The 24,812-nt window shown below is 40.6% G+C and overlaps 2 protein-coding genes across 5 annotated transcripts in view; one reads left to right on the top strand and one right to left on the bottom strand.

The window, feature by feature from the left end:
* The window catches only part of INTS8 (integrator complex subunit 8), a 23,238-nt gene extending 10,839 nt beyond the window's left edge, over nucleotides 1-12,399 (top strand). Inside the window, exons 12-27 of the mRNA XM_029959287.1 lie at nucleotides 58-233; nucleotides 1,077-1,210; nucleotides 1,839-1,949; nucleotides 2,586-2,787; nucleotides 3,335-3,456; nucleotides 4,017-4,201; nucleotides 5,591-5,624; nucleotides 6,248-6,304; nucleotides 6,387-6,448; nucleotides 7,475-7,593; nucleotides 9,415-9,518; nucleotides 10,714-10,764; nucleotides 11,404-11,477; nucleotides 11,559-11,623; nucleotides 11,717-11,760; nucleotides 12,048-12,399. Coding sequence (XP_029815147.1) covers nucleotides 58-233; nucleotides 1,077-1,210; nucleotides 1,839-1,949; nucleotides 2,586-2,787; nucleotides 3,335-3,456; nucleotides 4,017-4,201; nucleotides 5,591-5,624; nucleotides 6,248-6,304; nucleotides 6,387-6,448; nucleotides 7,475-7,593; nucleotides 9,415-9,518; nucleotides 10,714-10,764; nucleotides 11,404-11,477; nucleotides 11,559-11,623; nucleotides 11,717-11,760; nucleotides 12,048-12,164 — 1,657 coding nt within the window. The 3' untranslated portion in view covers nucleotides 12,165-12,399. The remainder of the gene's footprint in view (nucleotides 1-57; nucleotides 234-1,076; nucleotides 1,211-1,838; nucleotides 1,950-2,585; nucleotides 2,788-3,334; nucleotides 3,457-4,016; nucleotides 4,202-5,590; nucleotides 5,625-6,247; nucleotides 6,305-6,386; nucleotides 6,449-7,474; nucleotides 7,594-9,414; nucleotides 9,519-10,713; nucleotides 10,765-11,403; nucleotides 11,478-11,558; nucleotides 11,624-11,716; nucleotides 11,761-12,047) is intronic.
* CCNE2 (cyclin E2) lies at nucleotides 11,975-24,812 on the bottom strand. 4 transcript variants are annotated; one of them, XM_018078410.2, is made up of 11 exons: nucleotides 24,742-24,782; nucleotides 24,545-24,650; nucleotides 24,306-24,365; nucleotides 22,226-22,377; nucleotides 20,326-20,461; nucleotides 17,732-17,878; nucleotides 16,399-16,494; nucleotides 15,553-15,687; nucleotides 14,781-14,892; nucleotides 13,967-14,121; nucleotides 11,975-13,590 (listed from the first exon to the last, which is right to left on the bottom strand). In XM_018078410.2, the coding sequence occupies exons 1-11, from the start codon at nucleotides 24,753-24,755 to the stop codon at nucleotides 13,489-13,491; spliced, it is 1,215 nt and encodes a 404-aa protein (XP_017933899.1). In that variant the 5' UTR covers nucleotides 24,756-24,782; the 3' UTR covers nucleotides 11,975-13,488. The 4 variants fall into 4 exon arrangements, with proteins under 4 accessions (XP_017933899.1, XP_029815178.1, XP_029815179.1 ...); XM_029959318.1 differs by having other exon boundaries at nucleotides 11,976-13,590; nucleotides 24,545-24,653; nucleotides 24,742-24,812; XM_029959319.1 differs by having other exon boundaries at nucleotides 11,976-13,590; nucleotides 24,306-24,362; nucleotides 24,545-24,653; nucleotides 24,742-24,812.

The following is a 24,812-nucleotide window of genomic DNA, read 5'->3' as shown; positions in this document are numbered from 1 at the left end:
AACTGGAAAAATAAGCACCACCTTCTTGCTCATGTATTAACTTTTTTGTTTGTTTAGAAACTTGTGTTTGGGCATGGAAGATCTTCAGTTTGTCTTCATGATTTCATCTCATGAGCTGTTCATAAAACTGCTGAAAGATGACGAACGGAAGCTGCTCATTGATCAAATGCGGAAGAGGTCTCCTCGAATCAACCTGTGCACAAAACCTGTGACTTCTTTTTATGATATCCCAGGTAATTTTCACTGTTTCCATGCTTGAGGTTACTAAGTGCAGGTCTGTTCTCCAAAAAGTTTAGAGAGAATGTTTTTAGAGAGAAGACTTCCCATTGTTTGTTGGTGCATGTCCTGCTTGTGCAAGAAGGTGGCTGTTACTTGCTTGTATCTCAAGTGAATATAATAGGTGAGCTCAAATGAATGGGCCCCAGGTGACCAAGCGAGAGAGGTGTGGTGTTAGTTTGAACCAATTGTGGCTGTGGCAAAAGCTGTTCCCAGAAAGGGAACCCTGCCTCTGGACTTTTGCACTAATGATCGTGTGACTGTGTGGTAAGCTGGCCCAGGAGTACCATCTGAATGAGGTTTTAAACCTACCAAAGTAAAACACAGATCTTTTCAACCAGTTCATTTCCCAACTATAGCTGGCTGGCTGTGCAGCTGCCCAAGTCAAAGCTAACACAGGACATGTGAGATGGTGACTGGATCTGGGAAGAACTTGCCTTTTCAGCTCTAATGCAGTCTTGCAATGACTTGAGCCAGTTGAGAAAGTGCATATTTTCACTAAGGCACTATAGGACCCCCTTTTAATGCAGATCTTAAAGTTATTGCTTTACTGTAGCAAGAGTACTCAGAGATGTTGGAGTGAGAAAAGGGGACATTGCAAGCAGCCTTTTAGGTCAGGGATGTGGGAATCCTGGAAACAAGGTGTTTGTGGAATAGCACAAAAGGATGGACTGGGCCTATGCAAGCATTGATGCGTCCGCTGTTCTTACTGTGTTATGATTGAAGTGTTATATATTAAAGAAACAAAAGTATCTACATTGCAAAGAAATGCACTGGAGACCTGGCTGCTTTTCTTCCAGCTTCAGCAAGCGTCAATATTGGCCAGCTTGAACATCAGCTCATACTGTCAGTAGATCCTTGGAGGATTCGCCAGATCTTAATCGAGCTGCATGGTATGACTTCAGAACGCCAATTCTGGACAATTTCAAATAAGGTAACTTGTTTCATGTGGTCATTAACCAGTCCTTGAATTACAGTCTCTAGGTATCATACTGCAGTGAACAGTAAACATTGTCTCATAGGTCCTCAGTGTGGTTTATCTTTTCCCTCTCTGCATAGTGGTGGTTTAATAAGAATGATGATACATATCTAAATTCACATTCTGTGAAAGTATCACAACAAAACCTGTAACCTTTGTTTTAAGGAAATACTGACTGTAGCTCAGGCTTTCCTTGTGAGAAAAGATGTTTTTGTAGCTTTTACTTTCAGTGTTCTGACTAGTTAGCAATATTGTTTTAGTTCAAATTTCTGTCATTAAAGGTGGGAGCAGGAGAGAGGAAGATTTTTTTTTTGTTGCTTTTTAAGTTAAGGTCTCTTGTCTTTTATTTTGGTTCCCCCATCATAATTGTTGCATATTCAGAGTGTGAACAAAGGGTATCCAGCTGTTTTTATTGTATTTCTACATGAACAGTACGTTACTTGTGATTAGATGTAAAGACAAAATAGTTGGCATTTAGATGGCAGTAATTTTCAATATTTGGGGCTTGTTTATAATGTTTTAAGCAGTGATGTGAATTCTAAAACTTGTTTCTGTGCAAATATCTTATGCGTTTCTCTCCCAGTGGGAAGTACCAAATGTTTACGGCAATGTTATTTTAGGAATCAAAGACAGTCTGACTAGGGATTTGGTCTACATCCTGATGGCTAAGGGACTGCACTGCTGTGCAATTAAGGTGAGCAAACCATCTGAGGTTACTGGCTAGTTTAGGCAATTGAATCTTAACAAAATGAAAATATGGAAAGCCCTTTTTGAGGGAAAAAACATGATAAATGAAGAGGTGAGGGAGGTGGTATAACAAGCTCTGTGTGTTGTATTTCTGTCTCTCACAGTTCCATCAGCAGAGCAAAGATAGTGGCTTTCCAGTGAATTGAGCCTGGAGGTCATTTCATTCATATTCATTCACATTTTGATTATGATGTGGTGATTTGACTTACTGATATGAAGTGCTGTTCTTTTGGCTAAGTGTTTTACATAAGGAATTTATTGGAATGCTGTTTTATTTTCCTTGTAATCGACAAGTTTGCTAAACTGCAACTAAACCAAAATTCTATCAAACGTGCCAGTAGTTACTTCTGGTATGTTTTTGCTTAGACTTCCTGTTTTGTTTGAAAAATCTGGAACTGTTAAGCTTAATAGTGGGTTCAAAGGATTCATAAATAGTCATTGTGAGATACTTGAGCAATGCTGATGCTAATGGATGGCAAGGCTGGTTCAGCCAGGATAGATAGAGCTGAACAGCACTTTAGCTCTTAGTATATTCCCTTTTGAATCCATTAGGTATCAGTAATGCATATAATTTTTATTACAGGATTTCATCCATGCAAAACAGCTTTTTGCTGCTTGCTTGGAGCTTGTGACAGAGTTTTCTCCAAAGCTCCGTCAAGTCATGCTGAATGAAATGCTACTTTTGGACATTTACACTCATGAAGCTGGAGCTGGTGCTTCTGGAGAACGTCCTCCTTCTGATCTTATAAGCAGAGTCCGAGGATATTTGGAAATGAGAGTACCTGGTAAGTACATCGCTGTCTTTCCTGGGATGCAGAAAAGAACAAACCTTGAGAGAAGAGGAAAAAACCCACAACAAAATGAAACAACTCTGTATTGCAGACTTACCATTTAGATGTATACATGGAAAAACAGCAGTGACTCTGACACTGGTTTTAGTAAGTCTTTAAAAGTTTCATTCATTTTTAGAAGCTGGAAATGAGAGCAACCTGCATATTGCTGAACATTGCCAGTTTCTGTTTAGTACCACTTAAAGGACTTGGAACAGGATAAACATGTCTGCACTTTTACCTGAGAAGTTTTGCTAGTTGTTTAAGCTTTCCTCAGGGTTTCACCCCGAGGGAGTAATGTAATACTGCTGTGGTTAGAGGAAACTCTTGTTGCTTCTAATTTCCAGAGGTGAGATCTCTTTTAGGGCTAAGCATCGTGTTTCCCTGGAGAGCAGTGGAACAGAAATGGCTACTTAGAGGGAATAGGGTTTGCTTGTTTTCATACAACACTGTTTTCTCAAAAAAAAAAAAAAAGTTAAGCAAAGAATCCTTTTTCTTTTAGATATTCCTCTTCGACAAGTTATAGCTGAAGAATGTGTTGCCTTCCTGTTAAACTGGTGTGAGAATGAGTATTTGACCATGCAGGTTCCATTACCTCTGGTTCAGACTAATCCTTACGTGAAGGTAATGAGTGCTCCATCTTAAAGCTTGTTCAGACTGTAATTGACTTTTTTCCTGTTGAAGTCTTTTGTACTTTTCAAAGCATGTACCCTTCTACTCAAGAGTGTGGGGCTTTGTGTCTGTAATGAATTCAGTCTGAGGTAGAAGACAGCAAGGCTAAGCAGCAGGTATGTTTAGTGGTTGACAATGTTTTTGTATAACATCGTACCAGTTGCAGTTCAGATTAACTATTATAAGGAAGTGAAGTGAGTTCTAGAGAGACAGTCTCTGTAAAACTGTATTTGATGGGGTTTAGGTTTTATGCAGTATATTTAAGTTTGTTTTCTGGAGCCTGTAGTAATTAAACATGAACTAGGGAAACCAATGAAGGGAAAAATGGTCTGGTTAATTCCTATCTTCCAGCTTCTTAATCAGTGTTCTCTGCTGCAAAGTTTAGTGACATTGCTTTGTAGTTTGTGACTTAAAATCAGTTGCTTAGCTGTTTTAAACACCATTAATTCCTTTGCTGCAATCAATATGCAGAGAAACTACAGTGACTGTATTTTTTTCCTTGCATTGCATAGCTTGGCCAGTTGCTGGCTGCTACGTGCAAAGAACTTCCAGGTCCCAAAGAAAGTAGACGCACAGCGAAAGACCTCTGGGAAGTTGTTGTACAAATCTGCAGTGTATCCAACCAGCACAAACGGGGGAATGATGGCAGAGTGAGTTTGATAAAACACAGGGAATCTACACTGGGCATTATGTACAGGTATGTTTTTCTAAAATTATTTTTAAAGACGGTTGGAATTCTGTGTTTGACTCCATGTTCCCTTCAAAAATTGTCTGGATTCCACTGTCAGAGTGGTGGGAGCAGCTGAAGATCCCTGTGTAAACACCCCGTCCGCTGTGGGAGTTGGGTGTTAGTGGTGATGTGTTGGCTTTCCTTTTCAGAGGCAGAAAAGGAGTGTGTGGGATTCAGGTCACCATGCAGACACTGATGTATAATATACTTATGCTCCCATTATAACCAGTGTAGATCTTCCAATAAAGTCAATGGCATCTCTAGGGTAGTTTAGCTGATAGGCTGGAGGTGTCTGCTTTGCCTCAAATAGAATTGTTCTGTAAAGCTAAATGTATTCGATTTTGAAATGAAGTTATGGTTCAGCTAAACTCCTGGGAAGAGGAAAGAAGAAAATATTCTTGATCGGAGTAATTTCATTGTCAGTCACCTGAGCACTGCCAGGCTTAGCCTGAACTGACTGAGTGATTCAGGACTCTCTTGATTTGTCCTCTCAGTGTTCGCAGCCTCTTCTGAAGTCCAAACCTGATTATAAGTTGTCTAATACAGTAAATTTTGGAATGTGTGATTATATTGAACAACTTTCCATGTTAAACACTTGGGAAAGGTGTCCCCACCAAACTTTTGACTGTTTCTTTGCCGTCCTTGAGCCAGTCAGGTTACCGTGTGCCTCAGGGCCAGCTGCTTTGGCTCACACTGCTGTGGGACGGGTGTAGGAGGGTACGTGCGTGCTGTAGGTTTCATTTGTGTACTCTGGCAGGGAAAGGGAAGCAGTACAGGTGTACTCCAGGGTACTGAACCTCTTGTGACCCCTCTGGTTCAAACAGTAAAGGGCAGTGACTACTCTTTATTAGCTGGGTTTGTTATGGAAAAGAAGCAGTGAAACCTTTTCTAAACAGGCTGTGCTTGTCTGGATTGTCATATGGTGACGATGGCTGATGTGCATGACAGGGAAATCAATGTACATCATAAATGATCACTGTGTACTCTGTTGCAAGTCTGTAGGTCGTTATTGCAATCCTAGCTTAGGGAATTACTGTACAATTCATTTGCTTTCCATTTTAGAGTCAATGGTTGACTTGCTACAAAGCAATTTTCTTTCATGCCTTTTATAGCTCAATGGAATATCATACCTCTTTTAACTGTTTTAAATGTAGAAATAAAACTCACTAACTGTATTAAAAGTGAATGAGTTGTTGAATGTTTTCACTTATATACCCTATGTTTGTAAACTTAGAGGTGAAGGGGTATTTTGGCAGATGAAGAATTTGCCTTACTGACTATTTCTAGGGGTTTAAGTTTGTGTATGTTCTTTGTTGTAAATTATTACTTACATGGGTACTTGTGTCCCCGATTTAGGAGTGAATTGTTGTCCTTCATCAAAAAGCTTCGGGTAAGTCACAGTGGTGTTGCCTTTTGGTATAATATTTTCCTGGACTTTTCCTGTTAAACTCCAGAAAATCTAACAGATATATAGGTGTTTTGTTATTTGTTATACCTGGCATACAGCAGTGTGGAATAGCTTTTTTAAAAAATTATCCTGAATTCTGACAGTGGAGACCTGTTAACTTTGGGAGTAACTGCAGCTGTCATGAAGCAAAGCATTCCTTTTGGAAGGAGCAGGAAGCTGCTACATGCATTATACTAAGCAACAGAAGTAAGAAGAAGGGAAATTGGAAATTGTTTATAGCTTGTGGGTTTGTAAATGCATAGAAAGTTGTAGTATACCCAGCCTGAGTTTAGGGTTTAGGCAGTAGCCACAGAAACATAAAGATGTGTAAAACCAAAGTAGAGTTTATACGAAGGAGTTATTTGGGAAAATTTGAAGTAATTAAAAACTTGCTATGGAAACTTTCTTACAGTATCCTTGTGTTGTAGGTCTTCTAACGAAATATTTCCCTATTTCAATAGGGAATTGTAATGATACCAGAACCTTTTACATAATTTTAAAGCTTAGGGAAGAAAGTGGAGTTTGGTTGGTTCATGAGAATACTCTTTTTTTTTTTCTCCCTGCAGGAACCACTGGTTTTAACCACAATATTGTCCTTGTTTGTGAAACTGCATAATGTTCGGGTTAGTATATATCACAAAAATCTTTCTTGGTTTCTTGACATGTTTCTTGTTGTAATTTCTCTTACCATCTATCTTTTCTTAGGAAGACATTGTGAATGATATTGCAGCAGAGCATATTTCTATCTGGCCTTCATCCATTCCCAAGTAAGATGATGATTAAAAATACAGTTCTCAAAATATGCATTTATGTAATGGGTTTGGCTCCAGTTACTGTGTGTTGTGTGATTTCTGCCATATGAGGGCATCACTGCCCCCATTCTGTCCATGGAAAGGTTGGTCTGCTTGCATGGATGGTTTTGCTCCTAATTTGATGTTCCTAATGGAGGTATGGGGAAGAAGAAAGTGAGGGGGTTTTTGCTGTTTGCTTTATTAAGCTATATGTAACTGTGTGAACTATATAATACTTTAATATGAAATTACTCATATTTTTTGAGGTGTGTTTCAGTAATAGCCAAAATATGAAGTAGCAAATGGTATGTATTGATTTGTTCTGGCTGGATTGAACTGTGTTTCTCCAATGAAGTTTAGAGGCTCTGTGGGGGTGGAACCTCATAAACTGATTGGAAAAAATTGCTCTTGTGAGAGTGTGTGATACATAGTAGGATTAATTTGTTTGTAGCTTGTGACTGCACAGTCTTGTTACTGATGTAGATTTCAGTGTATACTGTAAGGTCAAGCAGAAGAAAGTTGTTTTCATCACTACCAGAATTTAGTAGGAAGGTCAAAAAACCCTATATTTTTAAAAATGGAGATTGCACGTAAACTTTGGGAAAGGCTGCCCGGTGTGCCAAACCATTCCCAGCCCTCCTTGCTGAGCTATTTTCATAGTTCTCCAGAGATTGCTGTCTCTGGCCATTCATGGAGGTGCTGGGATAAATTTATAGTGGTTTCAGATGTTGTCTTGAAACTTCTTGAAACTGAACATATCTGCACAGAATCTTTTCATAGTGTCACCCACGTATGAAGTTCTGACTTTTTGTCCAAGTCAGATTTACTGTATTGGAACAAATCAACAGTAGTCTTAGTCAACACTAAATCTTTTCTGGAGTTATTTTTGCTTGACACTTGATGCAAGGTGCTTTGGACTTAAACTAGATGGGAAATCAGATTAGTGGTTAAAAAACCCAAAGCAATCATTTAGGACTTACTTTTCTTTCTTTTTTCCTTTAGTCTTCAATCAGTGGACTTCGAAGCTGTAGCTGTTACAGTAAAAGAGCTGGTCAGCTATGCGTTGACTATCAATGCAAACAACCACTTCTGGTTAATTATTCAGGCAGATATTTATTTTGGTAAGTGAAACCAATGTCTGGTTTTAGCATATGTGTAGGGGTACCTTGCTGCTCTGGGTTTTGCTTGACATAATCCTCCCTGTATTTTCTCTTATGAAAAATAAGTTTAAGTGACACATGAGGTTAAAATCTTCAGAGGGGATAGTGTAGGTGTATTTGGGAGGTTGTCTAAGCCCACAGAGAGACTAAGCTTCCAATGGGTCATGCAGACTTGCTTTTAGAGTAAGGGGAACTTTAACAGTCCACTTTAAATTTACTTTTGTAGTGCAGTTGGTTCTTGAGTGGTATAATTGTGCAAACTCCTGACAATTGAGTGTTTTATAAGTGAATGGAAAGTTGTGAATAGTGGTTGCTTTTAAATTTGGAGATCAGCTTCACTGGAGCAGAAGATGAGCAGAGTGGAGAGGATCTGTATTTTATATAGAGAAGTCTCTAGGCTTTGTAAAAGAGGAAGTATGAACTCATCTGGTATTGGTTGTGATGGGAAGTGCTTCCCTGTCATTCTGTCCTCACCTGCCACTCCCCCAGTATTTATTCTTGCCCCTCAGCTGGGAGCAGCCAGCAGAATTAGGACAATACAAAGAGTTTTAGGTTCTGGGCACCATGACAGCGTATCCAGACCACACCAGGGCAGCAGTTGCCTGGGGAAAACTTGCCCAGCCTGTGTGATACTATGCTCTGTTAAATTATTCCCCAGTCTAGAGTCAGTTCCTGGGGCTTGCTTTATAGTGTGAGTAAATAGAGCAGAAGGGTAGGTGCAGAAGAATGAACTTCCTGAAGACAACCAGACAGGTAGGGTACTGCCTGTTGTATGTGCTAGAGAAGGACATGGCCATAGCCAAACTCAGAGTGACCATTCTTCCACTTAAATTATCTGCTGAAACCACTTTAGTGAAATTTAGCTTTCACACCAGATGGTTCTTTTCTGGCCATAAAATGGTATTTTCTGTGCCTCTGGCATCTACTTGCCAGTACTTTGGGCTATCACAGAGTCAAGGTGCAAGTTTCCAAATCTGTTTTTGGACTGGAAGGATGTCTGTGGTGTACAGTAAGATGTAGTGCAGAAATGCGAGTCTGTTGCTCCCAAAGGAGACCCATTTGTCTAGAAGATGCTTTATAATCCTTGGGGTGAGGGGAAGGGTCTAATCAAGTGTTCAGTGCTGTCACCTTATATATGGGAGAATGATTCAGGGTTATAAACTGGCAGTTTACTGCTTGTATGAAGTGCAGCAGCATCCCGGAAGGAAACATTATGTAGGGATCCTCAAATCCGGTGCCTGAAACAACAGTGGTTGGAGCACTCCTGGCATGTGCCAGGTCTGTATTTCAGCAGCAATGTGGACAAGCTGCTCCTGCCGCAGAGCCCCTGGAGGTCTTATCCTCATTTCAGGAAGAGCTGGGAGTAGAACTGATGCTGAACCATGAGAGGCCTGTGGTGGCATCAGCTGTTCCTCTCACTTCACCAACTAAACTTCTTTACTGCCACTGTGTGTGCTAAGTTCGCTGAAGGCAAACTTCTTTTCCACTCTTAGTGCTGATGGATTCAAGATAACTACCTGAAAAAATTAAAAGTATTTCTCAAAAGGCAGAACTTTGTGTATGATACTAGTTTTCCTGATTATGTAGTTTCCCATCCATCTATCACTGTTTTACCACCTCCTGTGTGTCCATGCTTTTTAAACAATGGTACACAAGTCACTTCCCCAGTAGAATTCAGCTATGAAATATATATATCTGAATAATTCTATAAATAATTGATCTGACTACTAAGTAACTGCTGTATTTACTTTTAAGACCTTATTTTGCTTTTTTCCATGGCAGCAACGAATCAGTATTCAGCAGCCCTTCACTATTACCTACAGGCAGGAGCTGTATGCTCAGACTTCTTTAATAAGATGGTGCCACCAGATGTGTACACAGACCAGGTGAGTTAAAGTGGGATTTAGATTTACAAAAATCCCTGGATTCAGTCAGCATCCTGATTCTACATAGAGACAAAACTGTTCAGCATACACACATTCCTGTAGCCTCTGGGGTTTTATATCTGTGCTTCCAGTGCTGGTATCGCATGGACGGAGCCTGCTTGTTTCCACCCGTGGTGCAGGCAAACTTTGTGTCCTGTCTAAATGCTTCTGAAATACTGTCTGCTCCGGTTAACATGGAAGAGGGTAAGAAGCATGGATCACATTAGTAGTGAGATCCATACAACACTGGCTCCTTTTCCCACGCACTGGTACTTTTTCCCCAGACTCTGACTGAGCAGAGCTGCATCAGGGCTGTGCAGGATTGTCTAGAAAGGGGTGGGACTGTAGTTTACCCTTGTCAGGGCGTGCTGGAGGCACAGCAGAGCAGGTATCTGTGCACTTTGCAAGTGGGTGTAACAAGTGGTTTGTCACTTGTGAATGGGCTGTGAGTGAGAGCCCCATCATCTCTCTGTGTTCTGGGGGAATCCTCAATCCCAGACACAGCATGTATCGTGCAGGTTGTCACTTAACCTTTTTCCAGGCATTTGCTTGTTCATTAGGAAACCATTGCGTTCCTTGTAGTCTGTGTTTTGCTAGGCAGTAGGAAGGAACTGTCTAGACCCAAGGAAGGTGTCCTATCCAATTACTATTCCTTTCATGTTCCCATTTATAGGGCCAGTGAGAGCTCCAGATGCCATCTGGAAATCCTGAATGTTCACAGCCTGGTCTAAGCTGTGCCTTGTGCCAGGCTGCCATGGTGCAGGAGTCCCAGAGGGACGCCTGTGCTGTCACACAGCACCAGGGGCCTGCCTTGGTGTCAGAGCTTTGTCAGTGCTGGTCCCACCCACCAGGCCTTTCCTGTGGGTGGCAGGACGTAAAGGTGAAGCTTTTTGCCAGAGCAGAGGGCCTGGCTGCCTCACACAAACACAGGGTGCTGCTCCTCAGCACATGCTGACCCTTGGGACATCTCTGAAGTGATGAACGCTCAGTTGATCAGTGGATATGCTAAAACCCCAAGGTTAGGGGGCTTAGAAGAATGTAAATAGCTATTTAGTGGGTCCCTTGCATTAAAAAAAAAAAAATCAGAAAAATTGCTGTTTGTGTTCCAAAATGAGCATCTCAGAACTTGTGTTTTGTGTTTTTAACCCTTCTCTAGGTGATAAAAAGAATGATCAAGTGCTGCTCTTTACTAAACTGTCACACCCAGGTGAGAGGTGAAACATGGCATTAAGTAAAATATTTGTTAATATTTTGATGATAAAAAGCGGGGAGAACTTTTTTAAAAAGACTAAATCCAACTTTCCTTGGAAAGGCAATCTGCAGCAAAGTAGATTTTGTTGTTACCTTTGCTTCTAGGACACACAAAGGACTGAAATTAATGAGTAAATAAACATATATTTGGAAATGTTCTAAAAAGTAGTAGTCTGTGAGTGCTTTAGCCTACTTTTCTCTTATAATGCAGATTTTTTTTTAGAGGAACAGTACAGTATCTGTGGGGTGGTGTTGGGAACCTGGCCTTGTTCTTCATGATAACCACAGGTGGCTGTTGCTGTTCAGTGGGATCGTTCATTCTCCAAGAAGTAACAAGCTTATATTTGGCTCTGATTTAAAAGCTGTTAAATGCATTTAGAAACCTGGAAACCAAGTCAGTCCCTTCAGATCTGAGTAAATTCCTCTTAGGTATCGCCACTGTTGATGTGTCAGAACAAGCCCTATTCAGGTGCTCAGAATTTGCTAAAACTAGATTAGGTCCAGAAAGGCACTGGGATTAGCAAGGTGGTGTGTGGAAGGTTTTAGTGTGGGTGGAATTCAGGCTGTCAGAATCACTGCAAGTCTTTCCTTACAGGTAGCTATTTTGTGCCAGTTCCTCAGAGAAGTTGATTATAAAACTGCGTTTAAGGCACTGCAGGAACAGAACAGGTAAATGTTACAACAAAGTTTATAGATGCATAAACCCAGAATGTGAATGTGTCAGTTAACCTAACCTGCCTTGTCCTTCAGTCATGATGCCATGGATTCTTACTATGAATACATCTGGGATGTCACCATCTTGGAGTATTTGACATGTATCCTTTTGCTGGAATGCCACTCATAGTGGATGTTCCCAGCTGGGATAAGTCTGTTTCCTCTCTAAGTGACTTGCCTTGACTGGCCCTCAGATCTCCACCACAAAAGAGGCGAGACAGACAAGCGGCAGATAGCAGTAAGTTAAACTGGGGGGCTCAGGGTGCTGGCATTTCTTTAGAGCGTCTTTCCTTCCCTGAAACCACATTTAAAAAGAATTGCCACTTCCAGTTTTAATTTTGTCACACAATTCTTTTAGAGTCTGTGTGCTCCTGTGAAGCTGTGGCTCTAAAGTTGTAGGGATGGGGTGGCAGAGCATGTTACAGAAATAAATCACCCACGGAACTAGTGCTGAAAATGCCTTGAAATGAAACAGCTTTACTGGAAGGCCTTTTGCTAATGGTGTCTCTCCTCTTCTGTTTCAAGATAAAAGCCATTGGCCAGACAGAGCTGAATGCCAGTAATCCAGAGGAAGTCCTACAGCTTGCTGCACAGAGAAGGAAAAAGAAGTTTCTTCAAGCAATGGCAAAACTTTACTTCTAGGCAAATGCTGGAAGATTTATTATAAAACACATAAAAGTGAAAAAAAATCTTTCAAGACTTTATTATTTTTAAAAACGCATTTAAATTTTTATACAACATTTACAGCCTAGTATCTTTCTTCTTAGAAATAGATGAAATCTTATAATAAACCCCTTATTTTTACAAACTGTACAGAAGGCTGGAAGCAACTTCAGCTAGTTCCACAATGGCTTGTTTGAAGAAGACATGAATTCAAGTTTGTCAAGTTGGTGTGAGTGTAATGTGGATGTGGGTGGCACCTGATGCTCTAGTGCAGCTTCAGGGGCTGCTCAGTGTCATGTAACACTTGTCCCTGGACATGAGGCACAGGTAAGAGCATCATGAAAGAGGGAGGAGGACTGATACCCATCTTTCCCAGTACTGCCCTTCATCACAGAAGTGACTCAGAGGTAGTGAATATTCCAAGAAAAACACAGTAGTTAATGCTGTTTATAAAACACTGATAACTTACAGCTCCACAGTTTAAAATACTGTTCCTATGACGGGAGTGGTTGTAGAGTACCTGCAGCTCACTTTATTCCATACCTTCTCCAGTTCTCATTATGTTCTTTTTGCAAGTTGGTGGCTGGCTCGTATAGGAGAGAACTCCTTCCTTCCAGGACTGTACTTCCAGTTATGGTTACTTCAGCAGCAGGTCCTTTGCTGATACTCTTACCTGAGGTCAGTGATAACATTAAAACCAAAGTTTATGGCAGGCTTAAATGGCTGCCAGAAATTTATCAGCCTCCTGTGGAGCTGGAATTTGATACAAGGCTGGCTACACTGTACTGCACCGGCAGAGTGGTTTCAGACATAAACTGCTTACCCACAGGCCTCTGTAATACTGCACCTGAGCTGGGGGACTAACTGACAGGCAGTGAGCTCTGACCTTAGCAAGAGAAGGAAAAGAACAAGTCACGAAGTGGTAATCGGTACAAGCTGTCAATAAGTTCTCCTGCACATTTAGCCCAAATTAAAGCAAGTGTGACATGTAAGCTGAGTGGACCAATTTTTCCACTAGGCACTATTAAAAAAGTTCTTGAAATTAATAAGTTAGGAATGGTGAGAATTAAACTAAGTTGTGTCATAATGGACCAAGGTGGTCCGGGCTCCTGTGACAGCAGGGTGGAATGCTCAGCTGAACTCTTTTTGTCAAGTCTCAAGGATGATGCTGGTCTCAATTTCCTGCTGTGTCTTTTACTGCCAAAGTCTTGAATAGCAGTAAAGAACATGAGTCACCTTTAGTGTGGTCTTGTTCTGAAGCACCAAGTCCTGTTTCTGAATCTGTTAATGATGTTTGACTATTTCATTTCTTCTCTGTGCTTTTGGGAGGAGTTATTATTCCACCTGTTGACAGGGGCGATAACTGACCTGGGGCAGTGGACACTACTCCACTGTTCACTTCTTCCTGTGAATGGGGGGAAGAAGACACCAGTTAGTACCCGCCACAAGGTTGGCTCTTTTGTGTCACTAGTCAGCAGTGCTACCTCACACCACTCATACAATTCAAGTACTCCAGAGTTAGGATACTGAGTAAAGCCAAGGTGACATTACACAATGAAGTAAAGATTATTATCTTAGGAACACCTCTCCAGTGCTGGTAATCCAAGTGTTTGCTTATGGCCTGGGAAGGTTACAGTAAAACACATGTTGTTTACAGCATCACTGGTAGTTGGGCACATCTGACCACACTGGCTGAGCAGAGCCAGGCCAGGTGTGAGCAGGGAGAAGGGATGTGTAATGTACCCTCAGCTGCCTGAACTGCACATCCATAGGCCACCTACCAGCATGTCCAAGTAATTCGTGTGTGTCTGGATATTATGTCGATCTTCTGCTGCAACCTTCTTAAAGTTCTTAAGCTTCACAGGGAATCTTTTTGCCACGTTCACAAAAGGAACCATCCATTCTACACACTCTGAAATGTTCTCCCAATCTAAGCCTAGGGAATAGAACACAGGAATATATTTAAACATTATGAAGGAGTTGCAGTGTTCCAAAATGGCCATAAGTTTAAAAAAACAATAAATAATAGTGCAGATAGAAATTCAGAAGCATCCTCCCAGAAACTGGCAGCATTTTCTTATGCTTGTTACATGAAAGGGTAGTGGCTAAGGATGGTGAGTGCAGGTCACAAGGGTTCTTGGTGCTTTCCAGGGAAGGCTGAAGCAACTTTCAGCTTCAACAGAATGTTTTGGGTCATGCTATAAAAATATACCCTGGGTGCTGCTGAGAGACATGACTGCTTGGGAACTACATTTTAGGAGAAAAAGTAGCCAAATATTTAGCTAATGATCCCTCAAATAATGGGAAATAATAGAGCGAGTATTATCCCAAAACCAAGAACAGTAAATCTGCCTCATTTCCTTAGCAAAGACTGCACTTCTGAAGGGGTGTCCTTCTTTTTTGAGTCTTTGTAACATCTGAAATGGTAGGAAGTGAAATTAGGGGGAAAAGAAACCCACAGAACAAACTATTAGTGTCCCTGTAGCTTTTGCTCTTTGGCAGTGTGGTAAACCAATACACTCCAGCTGCCTTGGGCCTGTGATAGCTTCCAGAATTCCCTGCTCAACAAGGCCAAGCTTTATAGCTGTGTCTTACCTGAAGCTTTCTTAACTATTTCAATTGAGGTATAGTGGCAGAGCGCTGCAGCAGCTAGTGTTCTGTACTGGAAATCCAAAGAATTCACATCCAGAATACACAGATCTAAAAGCTGAGGAAATGAAGAGTAACAAATTTTAACAGCTGATACTTTAGCATAATCCTGTCTCAGAGATGGCTATGCATACACATTCCTACAGGTTCTGCCCTGGAACAGGGCTGAGCTCCAAGAAAATACTTTAATAAATTTAAATACTACCTAGTGTGGTATTTACATCACTGAGCTACCCAGCTTCAGTAAACCTGAGATTAGGCACAATACATGCCCATGCAAACTGAACCACACACTCAAAACAGACAAAACACTCCCCAGGCTGCCTTCTCAGCAATTACACAGAAACACAGTTAGGGGCAACACAGTTAAAACCAGCCAACTTTCTGTAGGGTCCTAAATTATCCACCTCCCTCTCAGAGCTGTTGCTGCTGTTTACCGAGTGCTACAGTGTATAGCAATTAAAGAAATAACAGAGATTTTTATTTTTCCAGGGTACAGTAAAATTTTAAAATATGTGAAGCAGGGAGACAAGAAACAGGGGTGCTTGTCCTCAAAACTGAATATGAACTTTGGTGGTAGAGTCAAACTTGCACATTCCTTAAAAAGTAACAGGTGAGTGTAAACAAGGGAACACTTCCTTTCATGGCTTTTGAGGTGTAATGTTAAGTTTTTCTTGTCATCACTCCAAGAAGCACTTTCCAACAGTTTAGTACCTACCTGTGCTATCTGAATGAATTTTTCCTGAGAATACTGAGGTAGCAGCACTTTTGGAACATCCTTCAGAGCATCCACTTGAAGATAGAGGTTCAGCCAGGAGACAATTGTCACTGGACAGAGTTCCCATTTTAAAGCCTGCAAATATTTACCAAACAGTTAAGTGCCTTAAACCACTTGAGGATAGTTTTCTGCTCTGACTTCTTCACATACCCCTTCTTATGAGATTATTGCACAGATTGTTAAAAGACCCTAATGATCATGTACAATTTCAAGTACAAACAGTCACTTCAGATTGCATTCTCACTGCTTTTTGAACAGGGTTTGCTACGATCAGCACAAACATGTATCCCTATGCTTTTGCAGTTGGATCTTGTGTACCTTCCCCATTCAGAAGTTAAAGAGTATTTCCTCAAGCCTTCAGGCTAGCTGCCTGAACCTGCAGCTCATATCTGTTAAGGAAGAATAGATTTACAAAGAGTTCTGTGCTGGTAAGGATGGATCCTTGCCAACATGAGGGGCACTGAGTAGTATCAGGTCTTTGCCTGGCTCTCTAGAGACCCCTGTTCCTGGACAGCAAGGGACCTTGGAAAGCACAGTGCATTACACTGACAGCCTTCTAGCCTGCCCCAGTAAGAACCTTTATGTTCATACAAGCATGAGAAACCTGCTTGACTTCTCACAGTCAGGGACTGTACCCCAGCCAGGGGCTTCAGAGGTCCACTGCACATACAACAGAAACAGGGACGTACTAAACGTGTTCTTTCTAAGCAAATAAGTGACATTAAAACACAAGGCTCAGCTGGACAGTCTTCCAACCAGCACTTAAAAACACAGCTAAGTTATTACCTTTAACATAATAAGTTCCATTCTTACAATATCATCTTCACTGCAAGCACCATCAGTGACATAAGCAAATTCCTGTATTTTAGGAGCATAGATTTCCTTTAAAGGGAGAGAAGGGAGGGAAAATGAAGATTAGAGTGTCTTACAGTTCTAAGAAAGACTGAGAAAATACTGGCAAATACTTTTCTGTCCCTATCAACATGTTTACATTCCTTATGCTACAACAGTGTTTTTCTCATGTGTGAGGTAACCTGAAACTCACAGGATGAGGAGATAACATATAACCTACTTGTTTTTTAATATGTTGTAAAACACAACGGAGTTACAGCAACTCTTTTAGCTTTTGTGGAAATAAATGCTGACCAAGCAATCAGAATCCCCTTTCATTTATACTCTTTCTACTCAGCCATTCCAACTGATGGGAAAACATGCACCATCCTAATTCTGGTACAGGACACTGCTGTGCTAGAAATGGGTGGCTACTACAGGTTACCTGCAACATCAGTGCTGAGGTAGTTGTGCAGATTAAAAAAAAAAAATTAAAAAGCTAGAGAAAGATGAGAGAAAATGCCAGCCACTCTAACTGGCAAAATCCATACTGCAGAGATGGTTAACAAGGAAATTTGCCAACCCAGTCATGCCAGTTGGGACCAAGCATAGCTAGGTGTGTTAGTAAAAGAGTGTGTGCCAGCAAAACTCCTTCTATACCAGCTGGCTCTGTGGCCACTCTACAGCCCCACACACTTCCTTAGGACAGGTAGCACAGAACCTTACACTGGGAATAACAGTGAGATTCCCAGTATTAAAACATAATATCCCAAATGTTCCGCTCAGCCTGGCCTACCATGCACTACACAAAAATATGCTCTTGGCTCGGAGCTGTAGCACACAATGTAACATGTCACCATTGCTGCACTTTAAAAGACTAAAACTCCACTAAATGGGTTTATAAGGATATCAGCCTGATGTACAGGCAGTTTGAGACTTAGGCTTGGTTTTGTTCAAGTCCCACACCCATTCCTGAGACTGTTTGCCAACTGCTGTATATTTGAAAAAAGACAAGACAAAACAAAACAAAGCTACTTCTAGCACGTTTGCATGCCTTTTAAGTTTATGTGGTCTCCTTCCCTGCTGCTCAGGAAAGGGAGGACAAAGACTACACTCCAAGAGATTGACATATGCACAGCTGAAGGAAGACAAAAAAATTTCCCCTTCTGACCCTCAGTATTGTACATACACCATCAAGTTCAAAAGATTCAGACAGAAGAAATAAATGTTATCACCGTCCTTTTAGTTACTCCAAATTCAATATCCTCCCTGTAAGAGAGATTCTTACCTCAAGTTTGGAGGCAATGAATAACGAGGTAATTCCTATGAGCTGAAGCATGCTCTTGTTAATATTCTTTTGTGTCAACATGAATCTATCAAAAAAGTCTTGAGCTAGATAGAAGGTTTCCCGATGGAGTGCATACACCTCACACACCTACAACAGGAAAAAGAAACCAATTCAGTTTTCTGTTATATAACTGTGTACACACATTGGAGTATTCAAGCTTTAATAGCAAAACACAATGTGCACTATTTCATCTTTTGCACACACAAACCATCATATACCTAAGTGTGGAAGGGTGCAACGGTTAGTATGGGATTGGAAAAGGTATTTCCCATTGCTCCCATCCAAACACAAATTGCCTATGATATACTAACATACTTTGAAAAAATACTTTTTCCAATTTAAATAGCAATCATTTTTCCTAAAAATGCGTACAGTTTTTCACTCAAAGCCTTGTTGAGGGGAAAACCCCAACAAAACCGCAACGTGCGCACACACACACACACACACACACACACACTAATTAGCTAGATTAAGAATACTAAGGGCTCAAACCTCAAGTCGAAGTCAGTGAGCAAATCCTCCCTGTATTCGTAGTAGGTCTGTCCCGGGGTAGAACCATTAAAAAAAACTGAAGCCTTTGGCTCTACGGCAAACGAGCCTGGAAGCTGCTGCTGGAGGGGCCTCTGCTGGCAGGCCAGGAGCGCTGCCTGCAGCCCCTCAGGCTCACTGACGGCCTCACTAAGCAGGAACAAAACTACAAGAGCGGCCATCTGCTCCATCCCAGTGCGTGTTTCCCTGGCAGGGAGAACTTTTAATACACGCATTGTATCAAAGTGTTTCAAATGTCAGTTCAACAAAAAAGGCGAGGAGATTGCCCAGGCCTGGAGATCTTAGGGGGAGCTCTACTTTTTCATATAATCTCTAATTTAATTTGGGTGAGACTACCACAAATGCATCTTATCTGCAACTCTATATCCCTTCCACAACTAGAAAACAGTTAGATATCTATAAATTACTTACAATCTACATGCAGTAAAGAACAGGAACAGAAAAGAATATCCAAGAAATAGATCCTAAGTGCTTCATTATTTCACTTGGATACTATTAGCTATTTCCCAAGATAAGGTTGGAGGCTCATTTGCAAATTAAAACCCTTCCTGACCACCAAAAATTCAACTGGTTGGCAGAAATAGCACAGCCCATTCTTTTAGACCTGATATAATATTTGCCAATTGCTGTGCTACTCTGATGTTATTTGTTCCAAAGAAGATTCAGAATCACAACTGTACAGATCAGGCCCACCCATAAATAAATGGCATCACTATTGTAAAAGTGTATTGTCCAAACATAATAATGCTTATTGTAAAAGTGTGTTGTCCAAACATAATAATGCTTATTGTAAAAGTGTGTTGTCCAAACATTAAACAGTATCTCAGTTATAATATTACAGAAGACAGTGTTAGGAGTTGCTGGGATTTAAATCCACTGTGGCGTGTTGAACCACCAAGCCAGACAACAGCAAGGCCCTTGCTGACATTCTTGTTTGGAAACTGGGTGATTTCCTAAGAGTTCAAGACTTTAGAAAAAGTGCAACAAACCAATGTAATGGTAGTATGTAAATTACACTTTAGAGGAAGTAGAAGCACACAACTAGAATAGTTTTTATATTCAGCCCATATTATTAAAAAAACAAAAACACTTTCCTTTTTCTTGAAATTCCCTGCTCTTAGCACTGGCTGCTCCACCAAGACAGTGAGAGTGCCACCATAACATCTGCTTCCTTGGAATACTTGATGTGGAATTGATAATCCTGCAAGGACTCTTCTCCTGATGGGCAAGGACTGCATCAGGCAAAGATTGCTTTTGGCAGTGGTGATTGAATTTGCTCAATATAAAGTTCTTGGAAACACCTCCAAACCATAACTTTCTATTTACAACACTGATACTCCTTCACATAGGCTGCCAAGATTGAGAGCTTTTATTGGACAACTGGAATAGTCTTAAGTAAACCAATTAGATCAGAATATGGATATGATTTATTTGTAGACCTTTCACATAGGGATCTGTCTATATCAAGAACCTTCAGCTCTCAGCCACTGATGTACTACTTTCTTCTGCTCTCTTCATATGATACAATTAAAAATTCCCTATGGAGTCAGTAAATAGCACCAGGGGCTGACACTCCAAAGCTCTTGACAGGGACAGGGTGATAACTCAAGTCCTCGATACAGATGTTTCATGGCTTAGATACAGTCTAACACGTAAAGTCAGAGTTCCATACCTGGTCTGTCTATAGCAATTTCACTACAAGTCTCAAAATTAGATTTCTCTCCCTTGCAAGAAGTAGTATGGCAAGGGCAAAAGTTAACTACTATTGCTCACTGTCCTGTGTGGAACATTCAGCATCTCCTGCCAGGGAAGACCTGGATGTAGCTCACCAAGGGGATCAGAAGAAGTCACTGGTTCTGTTGCAAAATAGTTTTGCCATTTTTTCATAACAGAATGTGTTGGTATTAGATATTTGTATAAAAGCTGTGCTTCTACCTGCCTACTTCACAGGCACAACACATGGCAAAGTAACTAAAAGAACACACCTCCAAGAGCCAGTCCAACAGTATCGATCTCATGTGAGGCTGCAAACTGGAATGTAGTGACGTGAAGTGTTTGCAGTGAGCGTATCTGTTCTCCTTCATCAGGATGTTCAGCCAGATATCTTTGGAGTTTCCCCAGCTACAGAATAGAATTACACAAAGCATTATTAAGTATATATTCAGCTCACAAAAGGAGAATAAAAACACTATTTATTGTTTACAGACATTCGGAAACAAAAATTCCACATACTACGAGATCTTTACGGTAATCGCAAAACTGCAGGTGTACCTGGGACACTTTACACCACCACAACAGCAGCCTGCAAAGATCATCAGCAAGTCCAGTTCCATAGAACAGACATTAAACCTGAACATGTGCCTCCCAAAGTTGCACATGCAGGTAGTTTCCTATTTTGCCTAGTTGGGTTGCTGTTCAAAGAGCGAGATAAAACCAAAGCCTCCCCCCTAAAAAAAGGTAACACATCCCCTCCCTAAGAAAGAGAAGACATACATGAAGTTGGTCCAGCTTAGTTTGAGAAAAACATTTACAGATGGTATTTAAAAGTCACTCATCCATCCCTTTATTGCCTAGCCTACTTCAAGGTTCAGAAGCAGGCTACTGAGAGGAAAACTGAGTTCCTGTTTATTGCTAACATTTGCACTCCAGTCTACTTGGGAAGATGATGCCCATATCATCAATATGGTTTCTTTGTATTTGTTATTAATTGATATCGGCTTTTTCTTAGATGTACTTCTCATGCTGCAGGTACTAAGAGGGACAGTGTGTTAACCAGTGAAATTATGATCTCCTACTGAACTTTTCGGAGCTTTATATTTACCTTTCCCCAAGCAGAAGTAGAGAGACAGAGCTGATCACAGGTATTGCCTACAAATTCTAAACCACATCAGTTTCGTTCTGCCATCATAAGTTAAAAGCTGGAGAGATACTTGTTTGTTTAAAGCACAAGTCCCCCAGTTTAAGCAAGCAAGCATTGAGAAATCAATTACGATCTTCCTACAGCAATTAGGGAAGTGTGAAGAAGTCAGGAAAAGTAAATTATCCTCTTATTCAGTTTATCAGAAAGGATGGAGGTCAGCTTTACTAGATGTCTATCAACAAGAGGATTAAACACCTTGCATGGAATTCTGTATCTGACCATGGCTTTGAGGCAAAACATCAACAGGCATCATCTCCCAGTTCTGATCAAGTTTTGGCCAGAACAAAAAAAAACCCAAACTGTATCTAGAAAGTTTCTCTTAAAGTAATGCTTCACATTCTGCTTCTTTTCTCATTCACCTCAGCAGAAGTTTTCCCTAATACACTGCAGTAAATTTACCACCTCTTTCTTTAAACCCCAGGCTGATACAAATAGCAGCTGATACTCATCTAACACACCTGAATGTCTAAGAAATTCTGAAACTGAAAACTATGATTTAGTCATATAATCTACCCCTCTGCAGAAGGGAAGCTTTCTAGAATTGTGACTGCACTAAGCATACTGTACTGCATTAGCAAGCTACTCGTGATATTGCCACAAGTTTATCTGAACATTTTAAAGTTCTCAGTGAAAACTTTGCTTCATATTTTTTGGTCACTCAATTCTAATAGTACTGAAAAAGTTTAGTTTAACCATTATGTGCCTCTTAACCACTTGGAGTCTCCAGTGTTGTTATAAAAGGACAGCTTTGAAAGATGAAAATTATCTGTCTGGGAAGATAAAATAAGATCAAGAAAAAAAAACCAAAAAAATGTCTATCTTTTTTTTTTTGAGACATTGAATTTTTTGTGGAATGAGGAGACAAGCAGAGGTGTGTATTATACAAGCACAATGCAACAGATTTTATTGCAGTAGTTTAGCATATTTGATGAAACATCAACAACTACTGCATCAAGTAAACTTACTTGAGTTCAGGCAAAGGCGACGGATTTATGAAGAGGTTACTGAACCTGTACTTTTTGAATCTTGAGAAGTCAGTGGTCACTGATTCTTTGTGAGGTGTTTCAATAATTATGCAAGGCGAGATGCCTCCAGTTATCGTGGGCGGCCAACAACTCTGCAAAACAAACAAGGTATCTTTAAAATGCTGGTTTTACTGGGAGAGTAAGAAAGGTACGAAGTAGATTATAGTAACAGCAATATATGTAAAGTATGTTAGTCTTTTTGGATCTCAGCATCAATTCAGGCACCGAAACCAAGAAAGACAAATCAAATGCCAATAAAACCTTTCACAGTAAAGAGGGAACATGTATAAACAGATTTGATGGATTTGGGGAACTCAGCTTTGACAGAGACAACCGTCTGTAGTTCATGAACCCACAAGTAACCTATTTGTTGCTTGAGTTGCTCAGTTACAGTACAAAAGGCAAAGATACTCATTGGTACTAAAACAGAAGACTGTAGGTTGCTAGTCCTATCTACTTATCTACTCAGAGGGAAAAGAAAGGAGAGGGTGGAGGTTCTACTGTCTCTCAGTGGAAATTCAGCAACTTGTTATCTTCCAATTAAGTGTTCCAGAGAGGAGCCACCCATCTCAGCTCCAGAGCTAGATACCCACTAAGCAAGCAGCAGCTGTTAATACCTCTCAGCCTGCAAATGCCAAATATGGGATGCAATGACTCAAAAGGAAAGAAGTGCAAAGGTATTCATGCAGAAAGCCTCAGAGAAGGAATTCTAGATTACTGTAGTTAACTATAACCTGTTTCACTAACACTTATTTGGCTCTACATAACCAATACAAGTAAGGAGATACCAAATCCAAGGAGCACATGCAATGTTGTAGTGGCTGACAACCTTCAAAATGGTGACACAGAACTTTAATTGTGTGGAGTTGGGGGAGAAATCCCATTCATAAAGAATGGCAACAACAGCCTCTGAACACAGAAACTTTTCCTATATAGTTGACTTGCAAGGTAAACTACACAGGATTCCCTTAGTATATCCAAACCTATTTATAGCCAGACTTCGGTATCCCAAGAGTAAAGTTACATATTCCAGCAGAATTGACCTTAAGGTGCAGCCCAGAGAAAAGGGAGGTCCTACTCCTCCTTCTCTCCTGTGGTCCTCACTGCCCAAGTCCACCCCTTCCTTCTTTGGTCAGCTTTGATGCTTGTCAGACCCTCTGCTGGGTTGATTCAACTCACTAACCTGGCAAAACATTAACTGAACCTGTATACTGCTTCATTCAAAGAGAACCAAAAACAGAGCAAGGCAGGGGATGCAGTGCATGGCCAGCTATCCAGGAAGGAGACAGGAAAGCAGTATTTCCCCCTTTCAGCAAAGGTAAGTTGTGACACGCAGTTTCACTCCAAGTACAGCTGATGTACTCACACAGCATTTTTTCCTACTCAAGGTTTACAAAGATAGCCCCACAATCAGAAGAGTTTCACTTCACCACAGCTGTTAAGTCTCATTTACTTTACAAACAGAAAAACTGCAAACAAGATTGTTTGCAAGAGAAACTTATATTATTTTACTAATCAGCTTTAAAATAAATGTCTGTAAAGCCCCTCACTTGTTTTAAGAGCAGCCAGTGTTAGTGAAAACAGATTCCTAAATTGATTTAAATAATCAAAAGAACTGTTAAATGAAAGTAAAGACAGCCTGCATGGTTATGAGACAACTAAATGGCCGTGAAACCACACCTAAAGTTAAAACAAGTGCAATGATCTTGTTTAGACTCGCCTCTAGGCCTTACCTGCTCTGCATATGGAATTGTTCTGAAATATCTGGATTTATTCTTTTACACCTAACCTACTCTGCAGTGGTTTTTACATTGAAGGATCCTTTATCTGCAACAAAGTCACATGTAAAAAAGGCAAAAACATTTAAAGAGGTGCTAAGCTCCCACAGCTTTTAATATCTGAAGATACAAACTTCCCCTATTCAATACTTTCTGGTGTCAAATGCATCATTTCACACCCATCAACATAAACCAGATGGAGTCCCTCACCTAGTTTGATCTGGTATTCAGGATTGAATTACCTTAATCTCATATTGATGTTTTTTAGCAATTTTTCCATCTTCTCTTTTCTTAATCTCCTGCTGAGAAGAGACACACATCAATACACTGACAGTGAGCAGCACACCCATCTCTAGAGCTCAGGCAAACTCTTGCTACCCCATCCCACTTTATAACTTGGCAGAGTAAAAGACTGTCCCATCCAAATGCACTGGAGAACTTTCAGTATTATTAAACTTTTCAAGTTGCCCAAATAGGTCACCTCTGCTGTTCTCCTTTTTCTGGTCTGGAGATAGTCTAGTGTTTTTAGTTCTTGTGGAGACTCTTCTTGACAGGACAGTGGCTGCTGCTGCTTGGCTTGCAAACGGCTACTGCGAAGAGCAAGAAGACATTAGACATTGGGAGAGCAGCAGTTGTTGGATGAGTACAGATAATCCTGGCACAACACTAACAGCTTACCTGCGTCTTGACATCTTCTTTGGGTTTTAAGATCTCTACCTGGATCAAAGGAATAAGATGAGCTCAGATAG

This window comes from Manacus vitellinus, unplaced genomic scaffold (genome assembly GCF_001715985.3).
Source record: "Manacus vitellinus isolate BGI_N305 unplaced genomic scaffold, ASM171598v3 scaffold_1_pilon, whole genome shotgun sequence".
Lineage (NCBI taxonomy): Eukaryota > Metazoa > Chordata > Aves > Passeriformes > Pipridae > Manacus > Manacus vitellinus.
Note: the sequence above shows the minus strand (reverse complement) of the source record. Positions and strands in the feature narration are given on the sequence as shown.